The sequence below is a fragment of the Podarcis bocagei genome, assembly GCF_964188305.1.
Source record: "Podarcis bocagei genome assembly, chromosome: 13".
In the NCBI taxonomy this organism is placed as follows: domain Eukaryota; kingdom Metazoa; phylum Chordata; class Lepidosauria; order Squamata; family Lacertidae; genus Podarcis; species Podarcis bocagei.
In genome coordinates this window covers 14,015,067-14,032,346 of record NC_138138.1, presented here as the reverse complement: position 1 = coordinate 14,032,346, position 17,280 = coordinate 14,015,067, and the positions used below count along the sequence as shown (strand labels likewise).

The following is a 17,280-nucleotide window of genomic DNA, read 5'->3' as shown; positions in this document are numbered from 1 at the left end:
TGTTATATGTTCTCCCCTCTGTATTTTAAAATTTCCTTAATATTATTCCTGTAGTTATATTTTTGCCCCCAGATGGTGCTGTTCTTCGAGATGTTCATTTTCCTGTCACTGTCTATTCCAGTACTGGCCACACGGGGTCACTGTTTATTTTCCTGTCAATGTCTATTCCAGTAACCTCTTTTTAAAGGGTCACACACGGTGATGGTGCAAACCAATAATACAAAATTAATCTCACTACACTCCTGCCCTGTGTGAGATAAAGCCTGCTAGAGACCTTTCCCTTGAAGCCATAGGCTGTGTACCCACCATACATTTGGGGCTCATCCCCAGTTCCCCTTGAGTTGTGTGCATAGCTGTCAACTTACAGATTTGAAAATAAGGGACCAGCAGCCAAAATAAGGGATTTTCAGAGCACAGGTATGTTCAACTTCTGAGCCCCTATGAGCCAAAGGCAGAAAGCCCAGCCAGCAGTCAAACGAAGCCTCAAGCGGTGGTTCCCACAGCGCAGCAACCTGGCAAAGGGGATGCAGCAAGGAAAACCACCGTCACCTCTCCGCTGGGAAGCGCTGAGCAAAGGCAAGTCCCCAGGCAACGCGGCCGATTTGATCGGCACAAGGCATGCAAGCTCCACCCCCCCCCCAGTCGTTCTTAGACTCCTTATTGGGTGAGCAACGCAGCCAAGCAACACAGTTGGAGCCTCCCTCCTCCCTGGCCGGCAGGGAGGGAGGGAGAGGAGCTGCTTCCTTTGAAACCCGGGAAATTTAAGGAACATCATCAATAAGGGACAGCAGCGGGACAGGGCGCTGGGATAAGGGACTGTCCCGCGAAATAAGGGACGCTTGACAGCTATGGTTGTGTGCCCAGCAAGCTCAGGTGTGTTAACAGATTTGCTCTTTGATAGACCGGCCAGCCTGGTTTGCAAAAGTCAGCCCAGGGATTCCTTGTCCAACACAGTCCTGTAGCTTCTCCTTTCATTGATATCCAAATTAATCAAAATCCTACCACTGATCAGTTTCTAGTGTTTAGGGTCTCCTGCAAATGTACAACTGCATAGTTTTTAATACTACTATTATTATGAGCAATGAAAAACCTAGGCAGCATCTTAAAAAGCAGAGACGTCACCTTGCCAACAAAGGTCCATATAGTTAAAGCTTTCCCAGTAGTGATGTATGGAAGTGAGAGCTGGACCATAAAGAAGGCTGATCGCCGAAGAATGGATGCTTTTGAATTATGGTGCTGGAGGAGACTCTTGAGAGTCCCATGGACTGCAAGAAGATCACACCTATCCATTCTGAAGCAAATCAGCCCTGGGTGCTCACTGGAAGGACAGATCCTGAAGCTGAGGCTCCAATACTCTGGCCACCTCATGAGAAGAGAAGACTCCCTGGAAAAGACCCTGATGTTGGGAAAGATGGAGGGCACAAGGAGAAGGGGACAACAGAGGACAAGATGGTTGGCCAGTGTTCTTGAAGCTACCAGCGTAAGTTTGACCAAACTGCGGGAGGCAGTGGAAGACAGGAGTGCCTGGTGTGCTCTGGTCCATGGGGTCACAAAGAGTCGGACACGACTAAACGACTAAACAACAACAAATTGTTGTGAACTGATGCATTCTTATAAAGTAAGTAAAGTTTGTTTTTAAAGTTCCCCAGTTGATGCCTGATTCTTTCTTAAGTGGGACAAAGGGAGGGAAGGCAGCTAGCTTCATAGCTGGACCAGGGACGCGGACTTAGAAAAAATATTGGGGGGGCCCGGGAAAGCTCATGAATAATAAATAAGCTCATGAATATGCAAATAAAGTGGCTCCGGCCCTAAATAGGGCAAGCCACGCCCCCCCAGCCAGCCGATTGGCTGGCTGGGAGGTGTGGCCAGTCGGGATTCCCCTGTTCTCGCGGGATTTCCGGCCGGGGCTCTCCGATTAGGGCGCGCGGCTGGCTGGCTGGCGAAGGAGCAGGTGAGGAGGAGGCAGGGGACGGCGGCGGCGCTCTGCTGGAAGGGCGCCCGCCCGAGATTATTGGGGGGGCTGAGCCCCCCCAAAAATTTTTTTGAGGGGGCTCGAGCCCCCTCAAGCCCCATGGAGTCGGCGCCTATGAGCTGGACTTGCTCAAAACAAGGTTTTCACAGCCTAATTCCTGTCCTTTTAAGTTTGCTGTCAAGGATGGGGTTTTAAAACTCTGTTTTTTAAGGACCAGGTGCCAATCCTACTTCAGGTATACAGGACTCACACTTTGAATGGTGTTCGCAAACTGTAGATCCTTTAGGTTTTATATGGTCTCAGCAGCTGCTCCCAGTTCCTGGTCCAGCTGTTGCTACATCTGCTAGCTCCTCTCAGATATGCATGAGCCAATCTGATCTGAGAGGAATCCCTTCCTGTCCTCCAATATATGGGACAACCTGTGTGAGCAGCTTAACCCTTTGGTTGAGAGGAAGAAGGGTTTGAAGAAGGGTTTGGATTTGATATCCCGCCTTTCACTCCTCTTCAGGAGTCTCAAAGCGGCTAACAATCTCCTTTCCCTTCCTCCCCCACAACAAACACTCTGTGAGGTGAGTGGGGCTGAGAGACTTCAGAGAAGTGTGACTGGCCCAAGGTCACCCAGCAGCTGCATGTGGAGGAGCGGGGACGCGAACCCGGTTCACCAGATTACGTGACTACCGCTCTTAACCACTACACCACACTGGCTCTCAAGGAAAACTCCCTTGGGCCCTAATGGTAGCTTTCTAATCCCAATGCCAATAGTAGTTTCAAAGTAGTTTCCTTGCGACTGAAACAGGGGAGACTTCCTTCCCATCTGCTGTGAGCCTGATAATTTTCTTGCATTTTTTGAAGCTACATTTTGCATTTAACATCATGTCTGCTTTGTTCCTGTATGTGATCTCTAAGCATTTCCCAACACCAATCTCTCCATCTTTTCCAAGTGCAGCCCTACCAATGACAGGAAAAGATGGCTTGAGATGCAATGGAGCCAATCCGCATTAATAATAATAATAATAATAATAATAATAATAATAATAATAATAATAATAATAATAATTTATTTATACCCTGCTCATCTGGCTGGGTTTCCCCAGCCACTCTGGGCGGCTTCCAACAAAACACTAAAATACAATAACCTATTAAACATTAAAAGCTTCCCTAAACAGGGCTGCCTTCAGATGTCTTCTAAAAGTTTGGTAGTTATTTTTCTCTTTGACATCTGGTGGGAGGGCGTTCCACAGGGAGGGTGCCACTACCAAGAAGGCCCTCTGCCTGGTTCCCTGTAACTTGGTTTCTCACAGTGAGGGAACTGCCAGAAGGCCCTCGGCGCTGGACCTCAGTGTCCGGGCTGAATGATGGGGGTGGAGACGCTCCTTCAGGTATACTGGACCGAGGCCATTTAGGGCTTTAAAGGTCAGCACCAACACTTTGAATTGTGCTCGGAAACATAGCCCCCTTTTGCATAACATTCTAATTCTGTTGAGATACATTGCAATTTTGTTCAGTCTGTGCGTGCCGAGGATGAAAAGCCCCACGCACAAACACAGAACATCGATTTGTAGAAAACACGACTTGAAAAAAAGAGACAATGAACATACTTTCGTAAACCAAGAAAACCTTTATTGAACATTATTTCAAACAAAGAAACAAACAAAAGAAACTGGTTCTAAGACTAAGCTTTGGTTTGGAAGGTGCCAGAACTTCAGCCTGCAGCGTGGGCCACCTGGTTGTTTGGCTGAAAAGCAGGAGAAAAAGGACAATGGGAGTTGTAGTCGAACATCGCCTGTAGGAGGGCCCCAAGTTCCCAAAGCCGTGCTTGGGTGTAACCTTCGACGCCTCCCTTTCCAGGGAGGCACAGGTTGCAGCCACAGCAAAGGTAGCATTTTTCCATCTCCGCCGTATTAAGCAGTTGGTCCCTTACCTTTCTCGCCCTGATCTGGCCACAGTGATCCATGCGTCAGTCACATCCAAGCTTGATTATTGTAACTTGCTCTATGTGGGGCTGCCCTTGAAGCTGACCCAGAAACTCCAGCGGGTGCAGAATGCCGCGGCGAGACTCCTTACGGGGTCCTCGCTGTGGGATCACATTCATCCAGTGCTTTACCAACTGCACTGGCTCCCGGTGGAGTACAGGGTCAGGTTTAAGGTGGTTTTGACCTTTAAAGCCCTATGCGGCCTAGGACCCTTGTACCTACGGAACCGCCTCTCCTGGTATGCCCCGCAGAGGACCTTAAGGTCCACAAATGACAACACTTTGGAGGTCCCAGGTTGCAAGGTGGTTAGATTGGTCTCAACTAGGGTCAGGGCCTTTTCAGTACTGGCCCCAACTTGGTGGAATGCTCTGTCACAAGAGACTAGGGCCCTACGGGACTTGACATCTTTCCGCAGGGCCTGCAAGACAGAACTGTTCCGCCTGGCCTTTGGTTTGGACTCAGTCTGACCCTTATGTTTCCCTCCCCTTATGGTTTTGATCTATGGGCTACTTTTAAAACAAGCCTGCATTTTAAATTGCATTTTAACCTGTATTTTAAATTGGTCCCCCCTCATTATGTTTTTACTGTAATGTTACTGGTGTTAGCCACCCTGAGTCCGGCTCTGGCCAGGGAAGGTGGGGTATAAATAAATTATTATTATTATTATTATTATTATTATTATTATTATTATTATTATTATTGTCAGCCTTTTTCAGAAATGCCTCCATGGAATGAACACGTACGCTCAACTTGTAGGGTATTCTCCTCGCCCCATGCAAATTTTCTATTCCTCTTCGGGTCCGTAGCCCTCCCAGTCCAGCAGGGAATGAGGTGGCGCAGATGTTATGGCCCTTTTCTTGGCGACAGCATAACTTCTATGGTGGATGTGTTGGAAATAATTCTCCCCGCCCCATGCAAATCCTCCTCTTAAAGGTAAAGGTAAATGGACCCCTGACCATTAGGTCCAGTCGTGGCCGACTCTGGGGTTGCGGCGCTCATCTCGCTTTATTGGCCGAGGGAGCCGACGTACAGCTTCTGGGTCATGTGGCCAGCATGACTAAGCCACTTCTGGCGAACCGGAGCAGCGCACGGAAACGCCGTTCACCTTCCCGCCGGAGCGGTACCTATTTATCTACTTGCACTTTGAGGTGCTTTCGAACTGCTAGGTTGGCAGGAGCAGGGACCGAGCAACGGGAGCTCACCCCGTCGCGGGGATTCGAACCGCCAACCTTCTGATTGGCAAGACCTAGGCTCTGTGGTTTAGACCACAGCGCCATCCATGTCGCTTCCTCCTCTTACCTGTTCTTTTTACATGAGTGGCTTCAGCAGGAGGCTCCGGCACACATCTCGGCCCTCTTCCCTTTGCGACGAAAACCGGAAGTCCGCCTTGGTCTTCTGTATGTGCCTGACTCAGGGCCTTTTTTCTTTTGGCAGCAGCCACAGTGGTGCATATAGGAGATCCTGGAAGAAAGAAGGTATTCTTGAAGCATAGGAGAACTCTAAACTAGGGCCGGTTCGAGGGAAGAATCCCTGACCATGTGAATGGGCTGCCACAGACCGAACGCCAGGGACAGAACATCACCTGGGACACGTTCAGCTGTCACACCCACCCCAGGAACTTAAAGCAGATCCCGCTGCGGAGCTCACAAGAGCCGCCTTTTTGTAGGAATAATCTCAAAGGCATCTGGGTGACCCCTGGGAGAAGAGAATGCTGGAGAAGTTAGGCCCTTGGTCTGATCCAGCAGGGCGTTCTTAGGCGTTTCATAACACCTCCTTCCCCCTGCCCCTGTACCTGCGACTCATCTGTCCTTTTCCTGGGCTCCATTCCCTTCCGGGAGGTGGTTCCCAGGCTGCTGCTTTCTCTCACTGCAAAGCAAATGAAGATATCAGCAAGCATGAGGGCAAGGGACATGGAAGCAAGGCTACACATAAGTGTGCATGCACACAAAAGCTTATACCAAGAACAAACTTCGTTGGTCTCTAAGGTGCTACTGGACAATTTTTAAATTTTTTAAAAATATATTTTGACTGCATCAGACCAACACAATGACCTACCTGAATCGCACCTATATATCCAAAGGAGAGGGAAAACACCCCAAATCCTGTCTTCATTTCCTCTCTTATCGATCCGCCCCAGGCATCACTCAAAGCCTTCCTGCAAATTAGAAAACAAACAATACATAGCCATCAGTAAACATAGGAAAAAACAGGAATCTGCCTCAGTCCTTTTGTATACACTGCCTACAACATGACAATCTAAGTTTCGTCAAATGCACTTTGTACGGTGTTCCATTTCTCTAAAGGAACCAGACTATATTAAAGGGAATTTCCACTTTTAACACCACCCACCTGGGAGTCTGGCTGAAAAGCAGGAGAAAAAGGACAATGGTCAAGGACCATGGGAGTTGTAATCGAGCATCACCTGTAGGAGGGCCCCAGTTACCAAACCCGTCCTATTAGTGTCCAACTTTTCCCAGAAACGCATCCACAGCATGAACACGTACGCTCAACTTCATGGGTAGGCAAACTAAGGCCCGGGGGCCGGATCCGGCCCAATTGCCTTCTCAATCCGGCCCACGGACGGTCCAGGAATGAGCGTGTTTTTACATGAGTAGAATGTGTGCTTTTATTTAAAATGCATCTCTAGGTTATTTGTGGGGCCTGCCTGGTGTTTTTACATGAGTAGAATGTGTGCTTTTATTTAAAATGCATCTCTGGGTTATTGGTGGGACATAGGAATTTGTTCATTTTTATTTTTTTTCAAAATCTAGTCCAGCCCCCCACAAGGTCTGAGGGACAGTGGACCGGCCCCCTGCTGAAAAAGTTTGCTGACCCCTGTAGGGTGTTCTCCCCATCCCATGCAAAGCTTCCCTTCCTCTTACCTGTTCTTTTTGAGGGAGACTTCGGCAGCAGCCACAGCAGTGCACAAAGGAGATCCTGCAAGAAAGAAGGGATCTTTGAAGCAAGGGAGAACTCGATGCTAAGCGCTATTTTGAGGGGAAAATCCCTGAATGTGTGAAAGGTCTGTCACAGACTGAACGCCAGGGATAGAACGTCCCCTCAGCCCCCCATCCAGCTCTCACACCCACCCCAGGGACTGAAAGCAGATCCTACAGAGGAGCTCACAAGAGGCGCCTTTTGGCAGGAACCATCAGATGACCAGGAGATGCAGCAGAAGAGCATCTCTGACCGCATGGCTTTAAAAGAGGATTAGGCGGTTGAACGGAGGAGGGGGCAGTCAAAGGCTACTAGTCCTGATGGAGGAAAGAATGCTTCAGAAAAACTGTTGCAGGACGTCCCAGGTGGGCAGAGGGCTCTTGGGCTCAGATCCTGTTTGTGGCTTTCCCAGTGGCATCTGGGTGGCCCCTGGCAAAAGAGGAGGCAGGGCCAGGTGAGCCCTTGGCCTGATCCTGCAGGCCTTCTTGTGGGTTTCCTAAGCCCCCCTTCCACTTGTCCCATTACCTCTGAGGTGAGAGGCCACCCATGCACCGCTGGGCAGTTTGCCCCACCCTCCCCAACACCAGGTGCCCGTTAGCCTTCCTTCGCCCCTGCCCCCTCCTTCCCCCATTCCATTACCTCTGGGGCAGCAGTCCTTCATCTGGGCTCCAGTCCCTCCCAGGATGCAATGGCTTCCAGTCTGAATCTTTCCCTCACTGCAAAACAAACAGCAGGTGTCTGGCTCCCAGCCAGGCTAGCCCCAGTCTGGGGCAGGAGGGTGGGGGACCTGGGAAGGGGGCATTTCCTCCTACCTGATCTTACCAGCTCTTCCCACTTGGCCTCTGTACGGGTGTCTCGCTTCTGTCCCGGCCGGCCTAGCTCAGAAGCAGCAGCCAAAGTCTCCTCTTTCTCAGAAATGAGCAGAGATGCTGTTCCCAGCATGAGAAAAAACTTTGGCTGCTGCTTCCGCGCCAAACAGGGCCGAGACTGAGCCATGCCCACACAGAGGAGGGGCAGTGGGGAAGAGGCGTGAGGGATGGCAACCAGGAACCACAGAGATGTCCTCTGGTCCTTTATCTCGGGAGCTGGAGTTGGAGCCTCATCCCTGGAGTCATGACTCTGTGAAGGAAACAGGATATTGTATGGGCTCTCATGTGAATGGGCTCTCACTGTCAGCAGATTCCCCAATTATCGTCCTGTCACACCATGCACCAAGGGACGCGGGTGGCGCTGTGGGTTAAACCACAGAGCCTAGGACTTGCCGATCCGAAGGTCGGCGGTTCAAATCCACATGACGAGGTGAGCTCCCGTTGCTCGGTCCCTGCTCCTGGCAACCTAGCAGTTTGAAAGCACTTCAAAGTGCAAGTAGATAAATAGGTACCACTCCGGCGGGAAGGTAAACAGTGTTTCCGTGCGCTGCTCTGGTTTCCCAGAAGCGGCTTAGTCATGCTGGCCACATGACCCGGAAGCTGTACGCCAGCTCCCTTAGCCAATAAAGCAAGATGAGCGCCACAACCCAAGAGTCAGCCACGACTGGACCTAATGGTCAGGGGTCCCTTTACCTTTACCATACCATGCTGCCGTGCAAATTCGCAGGGCATAAAACCACTGAGTTTTGTAATCTTTGCAATTGTACTCCGGTCAAGGACAATGGGACGTGTCCCCCAGTTCCTAAATTTGTCTTAATAGTGTAAGCCGTTTTCCCCAGAAATGCCCCCACAGCATGAAAATGTACGCTTAACTTGTAGGTGTTCTCCCCACTCCATTCAAATTTTCCCTTCCTCTTACCTGTTCTATTTACATGGTGTCTTGGGCAGCAGCCATAGCAGTGCAGACAGGAGATCCTGCAAGAAAGATGGTGTCCTTGAAGCTGGGGAGAACTCGACGCTAAGGGCTGCTTCAAGGGAAGAATCCCTGAACATGTGAATGGTCTTTCACAGACCGAATGCCAGGGACAGAACATCCCCTCAGACGCCCATCCAGCTGTCCCACCCAGGAAGCCGTTGCAGGAAGTCCCAGGTGGGCAGAGGGCTCTTGGGCTCAGATCCTGCTTGTGGCTTTCCCAGTGGCATCTGGGTGGCCCCTGGGAGAAGAGGAGGCTGGACCACATGGGCCCTTGGCCTGATCCTGTAGGCCCTTCTTGTGTGTTTCCTAACCCCCCCCCCCAGTGGCAGAGGAAGGATGAGCGGGGAGAGTGGTGCGCCCCAGGTGCCATCTCTGAGGGGGGTGACAAGAAGCCACCCCGCGGGGGGCTCATTCCACAACCGCCAGGCGCGATGGCACGAGCCGCCACCATTGCGCCATCACAACTGTGTGCGGAGGATCCCTGCCACTGCGGCTGCAGCCATGAGCAGAGGATCCTGTTGGAGTTGGAACTTAACTGGTTAAGTTGTTCCCATGATGCCTCACCATTCTGACGTCAGCTGTAGAAGCTGGGAGGAGTTTTGGGAGGAGATTTGTCAGTCCCACTATGTGAGCTGTGGGGAACAGACGCAGGGCAGTGATGGCTGCAACTAGCCCTGGAAATACCTGAGAAATGTTGGAAATAAAAGCTGTATAGAGACAAACGGGACTCTGTGTGTTTGTCTGGGAGCTGAATCCAGCAGGTGACAGTTTACAACGCTGTGCGAAGCTCTGCTGAACCGTGACGAAGAAGAGCTGGAGTGGAAGCGTGCCGGGCAGCAATAAACCGCTAATCGAGGTTTGTAAATCAATTAGCGGGGGTCACGGCTGATAAAACAGCACAGGTTATGGGTCATCACCGCTTGTAAAACTGTCGGGAGCTTTGATCTGCGGTGTCGAGCAGGGGGCCGGCAGGAGGCGGAAGGACTTTGTGCCTGGTGTTAAGAGGCAAAGGAGCAGCTGCGGAGTTTGAAAGCAGCTGGCTGCAAACCGCAGAGAGTGCCTGTGTTGCTGAGAACTGCCAAGGAGCTGAGAGCAGCAGGGAATCGTTTCTCCGGACGGGTGCTGGATGAGCTGGAAGTCTTGTGAGTACAGCTTGGGGGCGCCTTTGGAGAACGGGAGGCCGGAGTCTGAGGCAAGCAGGCAAGCAAGCTGAAGCCGCTGTGCAGAAAGGCTGCAGAGAGCTTGGAAATGTGCCTAACGTGTGGAGGCAAGCTGACGACGATGCTGAAACCAGCTTGGAGTTCTGCCTAAAGTTCAGAGAGGCAGGGGAGCTAATCTGCTAGACCGGGAGCTGAAGAGCGGCTGGTTGTTTACGTGAGTACGCTCACGTAAAAATCTCAGAAACCTCATCAGGAGGGCTTTAAACTGACTAATGTGGGGGAGGGAGACAGTGCTCCTGAAGGTAGGAGTCTATCAATTGATGAAGATGATCATCCAAATGTCATAGACCAAATGGAGCAAACAGCACGCAGACCTAGTGGTGGGAGGAAAAAATCCTTAAATAAGAGACATGGGGGAATGATTAATGGACTTCAATGTCTGTACACTAATGCGCAAAGCATGGGAAATAAACAAGATGAGCTTGAGCTCTTGGTACAGCAAACTAAATATTGTGGGAGTTTACTATAGATCCCCAAGCCAAACGGAGGACATAGATGATGCCTTCCTGGAACAGATGGCCAAGCATGCAAAAGGAAGGGAGATAGTAGTAATGGGGGACTTCAATTACCCGGATATTTGTTGGATGTCAAACTCAGCCAAGAGCATAAGGTCAAACAGATTCCTCACTGGCCTTGCAGACAACTTCATTGTCCAGAAAGTGGGAGAAGCAACAAGAGGAACAGCCATTTTAGATCTGGTCCTAACCAACGTTGATGAGCTGGTTAGTGGGGTAGAAGTGGAAGGATCATTAGGTGCGAGTGATCATGCTCTTCTGAAGTTTACTATACAGCGGAAAGGAGCAGCCAAGCATACTAGGACTCAATTTCTTGACTTTAAGAAAGCTGACTTCATAAAACTTAGGGAAGTGCTGGGTGAGATCCCATGGACAGTAATACTAAAAGGAAAGGGAGTTCATGATGGCTGGGAGTTTGTTAAGAGGGAGATAGTAAAAGCACAACGTCAGGCAATACCAATGAGACGGAAACATGGAAGGTGCCTAAAGAAGCCAGGGTGGCTATCTAAAGAACTTTTAACTGAGTTAAGATTAAAAAAGGATGTGTACAAAAAAATGGAAAAGGGGGGAAACCACCAAAGAGGAATTCAAACAAATAGCCAGCACGTGTAGACACAAAGTCAGAAAAGCTAAAGCACAGAATGAACTCAGGCTTGCTAGAGAGGTTAAAAGCAACAAAAAAGGCTTTTATGGGTATGTTCGTAGCAAAAGGAAGAACAAAGAAACAGTGGGGTCACTCAGAGGAGAAGATGGTGAAATGCAAACAGGGGACACAGAAAGGGCTGAACTCCTCAATGCCTTCTTTGCCTCAGTCTTCTCTGATAAAGAAAACAATGCCCGACCTGAAGAATTTGGAGCAAATGATTCAGCAAAGGAAACACAGCCCAGAATAACTAAGGAGATAGTACAAGAATACTTGGCTAGTTTAGATGTATTCAAGTCTCCAGGGCCAGATGAACTGCATCCAAGAGTATTAAAAGAACTGGCAGATGTGATCTCAGAACCACTGGCAGTCATCTTTGAGAATTCCTGGAGAACAGGCGAAGTCCCGGCAGACTGGAGGAGGGCAAATGTTGTCCCTATTTTCAAAAAGGGGAAAAGAGAGGACCCAAATAATTACCGCCCAGTCAGTCTGACATCAATACCAGGGAAGATTCTGGAGCAGATCATTAAGAAAACAGTCTGTGAGCACCTAGAAAGGAATGCTGTGATCACCAATAGTCAGCATGGATTTCTGAAAAATAAGTCATGTCAGACTAACCTGATCTCGTTTTTTGACAGAATTACAAGCCTGGTAGATGAAGGGAACTCAGTGGATATAGCCTACCTTGATTTCAGTAAGGCATTTGACAAGGTGCCCCATGATATTCTTGTAAAGAAGCTGGTAAAATGCGGTCTTGACTATGCTACCACTCAGTGGATTTGTAACTGGCTGACTGACCGAACCCAAAGGGTGCTCATCAATGGTTCCTCTTCATCCTGGAGAAGAGTGACTAGTGGGGTGCCACAGGGTTCTGTCTTGGGCCCGGTCTTATTCAACATCTTTATCAACGACTTGGATGATGGACTCAAGGGCATCCTGATCAAATTTGCAGATGACACCAAACTGGGAGGGGTGGCTAACACCCCAGAGGACAGGATCACACTTCAAAACGACCTTGACAGATTAGAAAACTGGGCCAAAACAAACAAGATGAATTTTAACAGGGAGAAATGTAAAGTATTGCACTTGGGCAAAAAAAATGAGAGGCACAAATACAAGATGGGTGACACCTGGATTGAGAGCAGTACATGTGAAAAGGATCTAGGAGTCTTGGTTGACCACAAACTTGACATGAGCCAACAGTGTGACGCGGCAGCTAAAAAAGCCAATGCAATTCTGGGCCTCATCAATAGGAGTATAGCATCTAGATCAAGGGAAGTAATAGTGCCACTGTATTCTGCTCTGGTCAGACCTCACCTGGAGTACTGTGTCCAGTTCTGGGCACCACAATTCAAGAAGGACACTGACAAACTGGAACGTGTCCAGAGGAGGGCAACCAAAATGGTCAAAGGCCTGGAAACGATGCCTTATGAGGAACGGCTAAGGGAGCTGGGCATGTTTAGCCTGGAGAAGAGGAGGTTAAGGGGTGATATGATAGCCATGTTCAAATATATAAAAGGATGTCACATAGAGGAGGGAGAAAGGTTGTTTTCTGCTGCTCCAGAGAAGCGGACACGGAGCAATGGATCCAAACTACAAGAAAGAAGATTCCACCTAAACATTAGGAAGAACTTCTTGACAGTAAGAGCTGTTTGACAGTGGAATTTGCTGCCAAGGAGTGTGGTGGAGTCTCCTACTTTGGAGGTCTTTAAGCAGAGGCTTGACAACCATATGTCAGGAGTGCTCTGATGGTGTTTCCTGCTTGGCAGGGGGTTGGACTCGATGGCCCTTGTGGTCTCTTCCAACTCTATGATTCTATGATTCTATGATTCATTCACCAACGTTTTATTGATAATAATCAGCTAAATAGTTTGAGGGGCTATACCACTTTGTAACATGCAGAAAACAGCAGTCTCAGAGAAACCAAAGACTGGAACTGAGGGAAGTCGGGGAGGCTTTGTGGGGGGAGGAAGGAAAGATGGGGGGGAAACAAGGATGATATGTTTTGGGATAATATGTTTTGTTTTAATTTTGAATAAAAAAACTTATATAAAAAAGAATGTAATAGGGTTATTAAGGTAAGAGTATGAGAATTACTATGGGAATGTTAAGGAGGGAGAGGGGAAGAGAGAGTGTGGCATTCTGGTGGTGAGTGATGATTGGATGAGGATTTGAAAGGGCATTTGAATGTGAGGCAGTTGAGAGTCAGTTGAGAGCAGTGGGTTCTGGAGGGGGTGGATGGGCAAATAACTATTCAGTTTAAGGATCAGAGGTCTAGTCATGATTTTTGTAATAAAGCAGCATATAAGATTAATAATAATAATAATAATAATTTTTATTTATACCCTGCCCTCCCCAGCCAAGGCTGGGCTCAGGGCGGCTAACATCAAATGTATAACACATTAACATAAAATCAGACAGTCAATTAAAATACATCCTCAAATCAGATCAGGATCAGAATAAAATCCAATCAGATGGCAACCTGCAGATTAGGGTTGGGGACCTTAAATGCTCACCAGGCCCAACTGTTTGTGCTGAACTTATAACAAGCAATAATAAAAACAAGTTGAATGAATACAACTTAAAAACAACATTAAAATATTGAAACATTAAAATATTAAAATGCAGCCTCATCACAGGAGGAGAAAAGGAAAAAGGAAGAGGGGGAGGGCATCAAATTGGCTCCAAGCCAAAGGCCAGGCGGAACAACTCTGTCTTACAGAGAAAGAGAATTTGAGGCCATAAGCTCAGGTACACACGTCATCCAACAATCATTCATACAATCTCCTTTAGTGAGGCCGTAGTACCTAGGTTCTGTACCAACCATTGATATTTTTGGCTTTTTTCTAGGAAGGATGTGGGTGGGGAGAATTCTGGGATTCAACTCCACAGAAGTATTCCCAACCAGGGTGGACATTGGGCTCTAAAATGTCAATGGCGTCCTGTGCAACGCTATAATCCCTCCCTCTTGTTCTTCAGCATGGTTTTGGCCCCCTCTGCAGCGTGGTGCCCAGTGTGAGCGCACGGGTCATGCCATTCTAAAACTGCCCTAACCCAACCTTGGGATGTGCTTTTGGCATGGGAGAGAATCACACCCCTTGTCCTGCCCAGGGGGACCCAAGAGAAACCCTCCCCATAAAACTATAGGAAGATCTAAATCAGGCCTTCCTCCTCCAGCCGGCAAGAGGACTGGGAAACCCTTCCCCTGCCTCAGAAGGTCACAGCATACCTGCACATTTTGGTTTTCATCATGGCACCGCTGGGCTGCTGCTTGGCCAGAGCCTTTCCCAAACCATGGCCCTGCGAAGGAAGAAATATCTCAAAATCGTCGGGGTAGCCAGCCGCTCTAGGGGATTGGACCCTGAGGATATTTTTTGTTCTTTTCTAGGTTCACAGGTTTATGTTCTGGTTCTAATGATGTAATAGGGGTGGAGCTCTTTAAATATATGGGGCTGCCACACACTCCTTTTCTTTTTTAAAATAAAATAATAATTTCCCCTCGTTTTCAAAAGCATAGGCATTGTCTCTGTCTTCAAGTTCTTCAGTTACATTTGTTGTAAGACACTGGTGTTATATGCCGTATAGCATTGGGAAGAAAGGGGGGGAAGGGGGATATAAAATTGGGGGGTCAAAGTGTGCTGGGATGAGGCCACGGTGGGTCAGGCCAGAGGGTGCTGTTGGGGTGTGTGGTTGTGCCTTCCCTGGTTCTGCGTATCGCTCCTCTGCCCGTTCCTTTAGCTGCTTGATAGAATCATAGTATGGTGGAGTTGGAAGGGATCCCAAGGGTGATCTAGTCCAACCCCCGGCAATGCAGGGATCCTGCCAACAGCCAAGCTTGGCTGGGCTCCAAACTCTCGCCTTCTGGTAACCATTGCGATTCTGCATGGGGTGAAGAAAGGGGAGAGGGAAATGTGTTGATTTCACTCTCATAACACTGATATGAGATCCGCACCATGCAACCATTTGAATACCTTACTGGGCTGTCCCAGGGAGGAGGGAGCAACCTTAATATTTTCCAGCCCAGATAGATGCTAACCAAAGGAGCTCACAATAGTCATCTCCTTGCAGGAACAGGCATAGGAGACTTAGATACACCACAAGAGTGTCTTGGATGGGGTGGCTTTCAAAGAGGACTAGACAATTGCATGGATGAGAAGCCTATCAAAGGCAACCAGCCGTCTTGGAAGGAGCAATGCTTCTGGAAAGCACTTGTTGGAAGCCACAGGCTCCCCAAATGTGTTTCACAATGACCCCTTCCTTCCCTCTGCCCCAGTACCTGAGGGTCCTCACGTCTCTCCAGGGATTTGGCCAGAACGATGTAAACGTTGGGGAAAGGCTCGCTCCATGCAAAGAAAACGGAGACACCAGCAGGCGCCTGTCTCCCAGCCATGTTAGCACCAGTCTGGTGCATGAGGGTGGGGGACACGGAAAAGACGCATTCCTATAATATCGGGCAGTCAAGTGGCATTTCCACCTACCTGAACTGTGAGCCTTTCCCTCCTTGTTCTGGCCTGCCTCTCTCCTAAAGAGGATGCAATCTCTTGCTGGAAGCCACTGGTGGGGAGAGTGTTCCTACGACTCCCAAATGGTGTTTTGGAAGGACCCCTTCCTTCCCTCTGCCCCAGCCATGCTAGCACCAATCTGGGGCATGATGGTGGGGTGACATGGGAAGGCTACACCTGCTTGCTCCTCTCAGATATACATGAGCCAATCCGATTTGAGGAGAATCCGTTCTTGTCCTCCAAATGGGATAACCAGTTTGGCCATGTTAGTGCTTGAGCAAGAGCAAAGCCCATCTCCCAGGCGTTCCCCTTGATGGCAAGGCACAATCCTGGGACACTCGATGACTGCCTGGCTTCCCATTTCCCTCCCCAACTCTAGGTCCTGGCACCAGAACAGCTCCTACCTTCCTGGTCCCTCTTTATGGCTGAATTCCTAGGTCTGGAGGGGTCTCTGCTATTGGAAGCCATTTGGCAAGTCTCTGACAGGCATCCCTCTTGCAGGGCAATATAATGCTTGCTTGCAAGCCTTCACATTCACAACAGAAAAGATAATCTGGGGACCACAGCTGAGGACCTGCCAAGCTATCAACAGCTGTGGACCAGTCAAGCAAGGGAGCCAAGCCACATGCACCAGTGACAGGTGACGCTAACAACAACAAGAACAACAATAATAATGTTATTTCGATGCCACTCATCTCCTCTGCGCCTACCTTCACAGTTCCGTCTCATCATCGCTGATGGGCACACTTGTCTTGGCAAGTCTCTCACTATCATCTGACAGGCATCCCTCTTGCAGGGCTTTATAGGGCTTGCTTGCAAAGCGGCACTTTGTGACATTAGCTGGCAAACAGGGGCCAGGCTGCTTGCTTTTTCAGGTAGCTGAATTAAGAAATATATAATCAGGGGGGTCAAAGTGTGCTGGGATGCGGCCACGGTGGGTCAGGCCAGAGGGTGCTGTTGGGGTGTGTGCTTGTGCCTCCCCTGGTTCTGCGTATCGCTCCTCTGCCCGTTCCTTTAGCTGCTTGATAGAATCATAGTAGGGTGGAGTTGGAAGGGACCCCAAGGGTCATCTAGTCCAACCCCCAGAAATGAATAGAATAGAATAGAATAGAATAGAATAGAATAGATTCTTTATTGTCATTACACAAGTGCAACATTGTACAAAGTGCAACGAAATTGGATGCCATCCCTTAAAACATCAAAAGCAAAACAACAACAACAACCAAACAAACCACATTCCAGCCACACCCGCACCACACCCATCAAACTCCCAGGTCACACTATCGAGTTACAGCATTCAAAAAGGCCACAGCTCTTGGATAGAAACTGTTTTTCAGTCTATTTGTCTTTGACTTGATGTTTCTATACCTCCTGCCAGAAGGCAGTAGTGCAAACAGACCGTGTCCCGGGTGAGATGAATCATGCAGGATGTTATTTGCTTTCCTAAGACAACGGGAACCGTACAGTTCTTCCAAGGTGGGAGAGGATGACCAATAATCCTTTGGGCTGTGGTTATGACCTTCTGGAGCACCTTCCTCTCCCTAGCTGTACAACCGGAGAACCAAGCACAAATACAGTATGTAAGAATGCTCTCTATGGAGCCTCGGTAGAAGCACACCAGCAGTCTCTCACTCAGATTGTTCTTCTTTAAAAGTCTGAGGAAATAAATTCTC

The 17,280-nt window shown here is 48.9% G+C and overlaps 1 protein-coding gene across 2 annotated transcripts; it reads right to left on the bottom strand.

Moving 5' to 3' along the window:
• Positions 1-3,570: 3,570 nt before the first annotated feature.
• LOC308571316 (uncharacterized protein) lies at positions 3,571-16,083 on the bottom strand. 2 transcript variants are annotated; one of them, XR_014001300.1, is made up of 5 exons: positions 15,382-16,003; positions 7,522-7,598; positions 6,828-6,882; positions 6,001-6,100; positions 3,571-3,707 (listed from the first exon to the last, which is right to left on the bottom strand). XR_014001300.1 is itself a non-coding variant. In XM_081166952.1 (5 exons), the coding sequence occupies exons 1-4, from the start codon at positions 15,514-15,516 to the stop codon at positions 5,356-5,358; spliced, it is 567 nt and encodes a 188-aa protein (XP_081023078.1). In that variant the 5' UTR covers positions 15,517-16,083; the 3' UTR covers positions 3,571-3,707; positions 5,245-5,355. The 2 variants fall into 2 exon arrangements, 1 of the variants encoding a protein (XP_081023078.1); XM_081166952.1 differs by lacking the exons at positions 6,001-6,100; positions 6,828-6,882; positions 7,522-7,598 and adding exons at positions 5,245-5,406; positions 5,738-5,811; positions 7,695-8,001 and having other exon boundaries at positions 15,382-16,083.
• Positions 16,084-17,280: the final 1,197 nt, after the last annotated feature.